General features: G+C 37.1%; 1 protein-coding gene across 1 annotated transcript in view; it reads right to left on the bottom strand.

The window, feature by feature from the left end:
- Positions 1–1,478: 1,478 nt before the first annotated feature.
- The window catches only part of KIAA1841 (KIAA1841 ortholog), a 20,120-nt gene continuing 18,024 nt past the window's right edge, over positions 1,479–3,574 (bottom strand). The window contains exons 18-20 of the mRNA XM_010007062.1: positions 2,792–2,880; positions 2,329–2,420; positions 1,479–1,515 (exon numbers count right to left, since the gene is read on the bottom strand). Of these exons, the coding sequence (XP_010005364.1) occupies positions 1,479–1,515; positions 2,329–2,420; positions 2,792–2,880 (218 nt within the window). The remainder of the gene's footprint in view (positions 1,516–2,328; positions 2,421–2,791; positions 2,881–3,574) is intronic.

Genomic DNA, 3,574 nt, shown 5'->3' with positions numbered 1-3,574 from the left:
TAAAGCACTTCTGCAGAATTACCATCCCTACCCAAAACCAAAGCCATTGAGAAATCCACAGCTTTGCTTGTTGGTTTCACTGGACTTCATGTTTGCTATAGCATTGGACAAAACACACAATAAACAACAAGAATTTTAATTGTTCCAATGAAAAGCTTTCAGCTTGAAAGCAGTATTTTCAAGTATTGCTATCCTAGTTTTCTAAAGCGTATTGAAAATCCTCAAGAAACAAGACAAACAAAGCATGAATGGAGAGAAGACTGCATACGAACAACGGTCTCTCTCTCCCCACCTCACCCTCCCACCCAGGATCTGACTGACTTAATTCCAAACTCACAATTTATTGTACAGCTGTGGCCCGGAATAAGCTTTCCCTGAGCGCTCTTTCTACCTCTTTCAAAAAGTCAGAATGTGTTTAATTCAGTCATTATTATTGCCATTATTGCCATTTTCTTTGCTAATATGCAACATCTTGTAAGAGAGTTACTTAATTTTGGTAGCCCTGGATTTTACATGTAGACAAACTTATATTCTATTGCTCCACATACAGAATTTGAAAGTGCATCTGACCTCTAAACAGTATTATTCAGGCAGGTTTCAGAGAGTAACTAGACCCAAAAGATCGACATGCACAAATCTTCATAATGATTTGACTCTGTTGAAAGACACAGAATTAGTATCTTAACTATACTCAGAAATTTAGTGGTATAGCATCATTAAGAGACAGAACTGCTTTGCATCCTAAGGTCTGGATATTAGAAGGGAGCAAAACACTAACTGTGCAAAAGGGGTCAGATACGGAAATGGGAATATTGATTTCACGTACAAGTAAAGCAAGCGTTCCACATGCAAGATGCAATACTGCATCATCATGGCATTCACATCATCTTTGGAGGTCTAGTCTCTACCTGCTACCCACTTTCACACCAACAGGAGTTGTGTCATACACAGAAGGAAGCCTCAGAACTGCATGAAAATCTTGCTGAAACTAGTCTAAGTCACAGGTATTGTCACAGAGTTGAAATGCAAATCCCCAGAGGACCGGTCTAAACCATACCATCAAATACCACACAAAATAAATACTCGAGGTGGCCTGTGTTAATGCTGCTGACTGTATCCACAATTCAGTAGTCTTGCTTTTCCTTTTCAGTATTTCTAGCACACTAAAAGGCATAGTTATGTCTCCCCCCTTAAATAAAGCTAGTCTCATAATTTAACTTTGTAGATTTATAAAATATTTTCTATGCAACTTAACACAATAGCCTAAAAAAGCAATTATGAAAGAATATATTTACAGTTAAAATAAGTACAGACCTTATTGGATTTGCATTCATTTATCGCACAAAATAATTTACAAGGCATAAAGTAATAAATAAGTCACTGGAAAGCTTTTAGAGATGTGCATTCTCTGTAGGTCAGAGCGCAGTACGATTTCAGGAAGCAATAATGAATTCTGACTAAAGTTTTTTCATGAGTCCTTATGTGGGACGGCCTTGACCAAAACGGGATTTTGACCTGGATTAAGAACACATAAGAAACGCATACATGATTACTGCTAGAATTTTAAATTATTGTCCAGTCAGCTCTTAGGTACAGTATCTGTTTGAAATTGCATTAACGTTAAACCATTTTCTGAGAGATTTTCAAACTATTCTTAAGAAAGCTGCCTTTCTGCCAGGATACCTGTACCCACAAATGACATATTTATACAAAAGCACACAGCTGAAAGAACTGTGGTGTCAAACACCTTATTTTGAAATCACTAATTCTACAGAGAGAAAGTCACATGCATTTATTAAAAGGTGGTCAGCAACTCCACTATAAGCTTCAGCTCCAGAGGCTCACCTGCTGGTCAAATTATGACCAGTTTTAGAACCAGTTTGTGCTGTTTTAAAACAGAACACAGTGTGCTAGCTGCTCAGTTCATTTGTGTTTTATCCACTTAAGGCACAGAAGACCAATATGAAGTACTGATACATAGGGGTTTTGGTGTGTAGGGATTTTTGGTTTTGTTTTCAGAAGGAGGTCAAATAATAGGCCAAAGAATCTTGGCTAGCACTTCCAGTTATCCATAAATTCTGCAAAAAATTCTACCAGACCAGCTTTCCAATACAGAAGCTATAAAGCAGCTCTTCCAGCATGGGTACAAGAGTTTCATTATCTCTGCTCTAATTTCATTCAAAGAGGAAGCTTTCACACCACATATGGTTAACACTCTGGAAGGGATGCTGACTCAAGTTTGAGACTAGGCATGTTTTCCTACAAACACCCACCACCACCCAACCTGAAATGCATGTTCTGCTTCTTCCTTTTATTGTAAAATCTTACCTGGCATTCTTCTCAGCATTGTTTTGTCGTGCACTGACCTGTGCTGAGGCCTTTATCTGAGCTTCGAGTCTAGAATAAATGCCTCCTGCATACTGCAATCCAGAAAAAATAAACAAGTTTTGTCATGATTCCCATGTAATCAGTGACTTGTCATAAAAATCATGACTCAACAGATATTTCAACACAGAGTCAGCAGAACCTATGGCTCATTTCCTTAACACAACCCAGTACTAAAACCTTTAAAACCCATTCAATTTTCTATGTCCAGTTTTTAAAGGCAGTGAACTTTAAATATTATTTTAAACTATTTTTCAAAAAAATATCAAACAAAATGAAGATTGATAAAATTCAGTTCTTTAGCTTAAGTATTGAACAGATGGCATTTTTATTTGTGTTACATATTTTTTTTACCAAGGCTCACTTCGATTCTGTAAACGCCATATTGAGACAGGACAAATCTTACTTCTTTACTGTCTTTTGACTTGACTCGATCAAGGTCTCCCAGTCTCATTTTTATTAAGTGCCCTGTAATCTCAGACATTCTTCTCTGATCTGTCAGAAATAAGAAAGAGTATTTAGAAAAGAAGTTTTCCTTGCGACTGAATACAAAGAAAGAATAAGAATGCCCATTTTAGCAATGCTATCTGTAAAATTAGCTTTCTTTGCAGCTCATATAAAAATCTTGAACAACCAAGATCCTTAGGTAGCTTCAGCAGCATTCTTGGCAGGTACCAGAATCAGCCTGAGGCATTACACTAAGACCAGAATCTATGGGAATGGTTTTGAGGCAGAGGTTTGCAAAAGAGCAAAAATGCACAGGAGTCTGAGGAGAGGTTAAAAAAGGTGGAACAAACAAGTGGATTTCTGAATATTTTTAAGTCAGAAAGACTGGAAAAGAGACAGAAGTAAATGTTTGTCTCTGCTTATCTGCACCGACAGCAAATGGCAGAGGGATGCAGGAAAAATTAGTTGCACACTTATAGTCATCAGATGACGCAACTATAATCTCTGCAGGTTATGAACTGACATTCTAAATAAAGAACATAATCCTCACTAACATATACTTCTAAGGTATTTTTTCTTTTTCTCCCGCAAACCTTGATCTCCTTTCCAATATTTTCCAAGACAGTAGGCCCAATGCTGCCCACTTATTTTTCAATCTATGTGCAAGACTACAACTTATAGGTTTTATATGGTTGGGTTTGTTTCCATTTTTCTACCACAAACGTTTTTCTCTCCTGTAGAT

Source organism: Chaetura pelagica, unplaced genomic scaffold (assembly GCF_000747805.2).
Source record: "Chaetura pelagica isolate M959 unplaced genomic scaffold, ChaPel_1.0 scaffold111, whole genome shotgun sequence".
Taxonomy (NCBI): Eukaryota; Metazoa; Chordata; class Aves; order Apodiformes; family Apodidae; genus Chaetura; species Chaetura pelagica.
The sequence above is the reverse complement of the archived record's forward strand: the minus strand, read 5'-3'. Positions and strand labels throughout refer to the sequence as shown.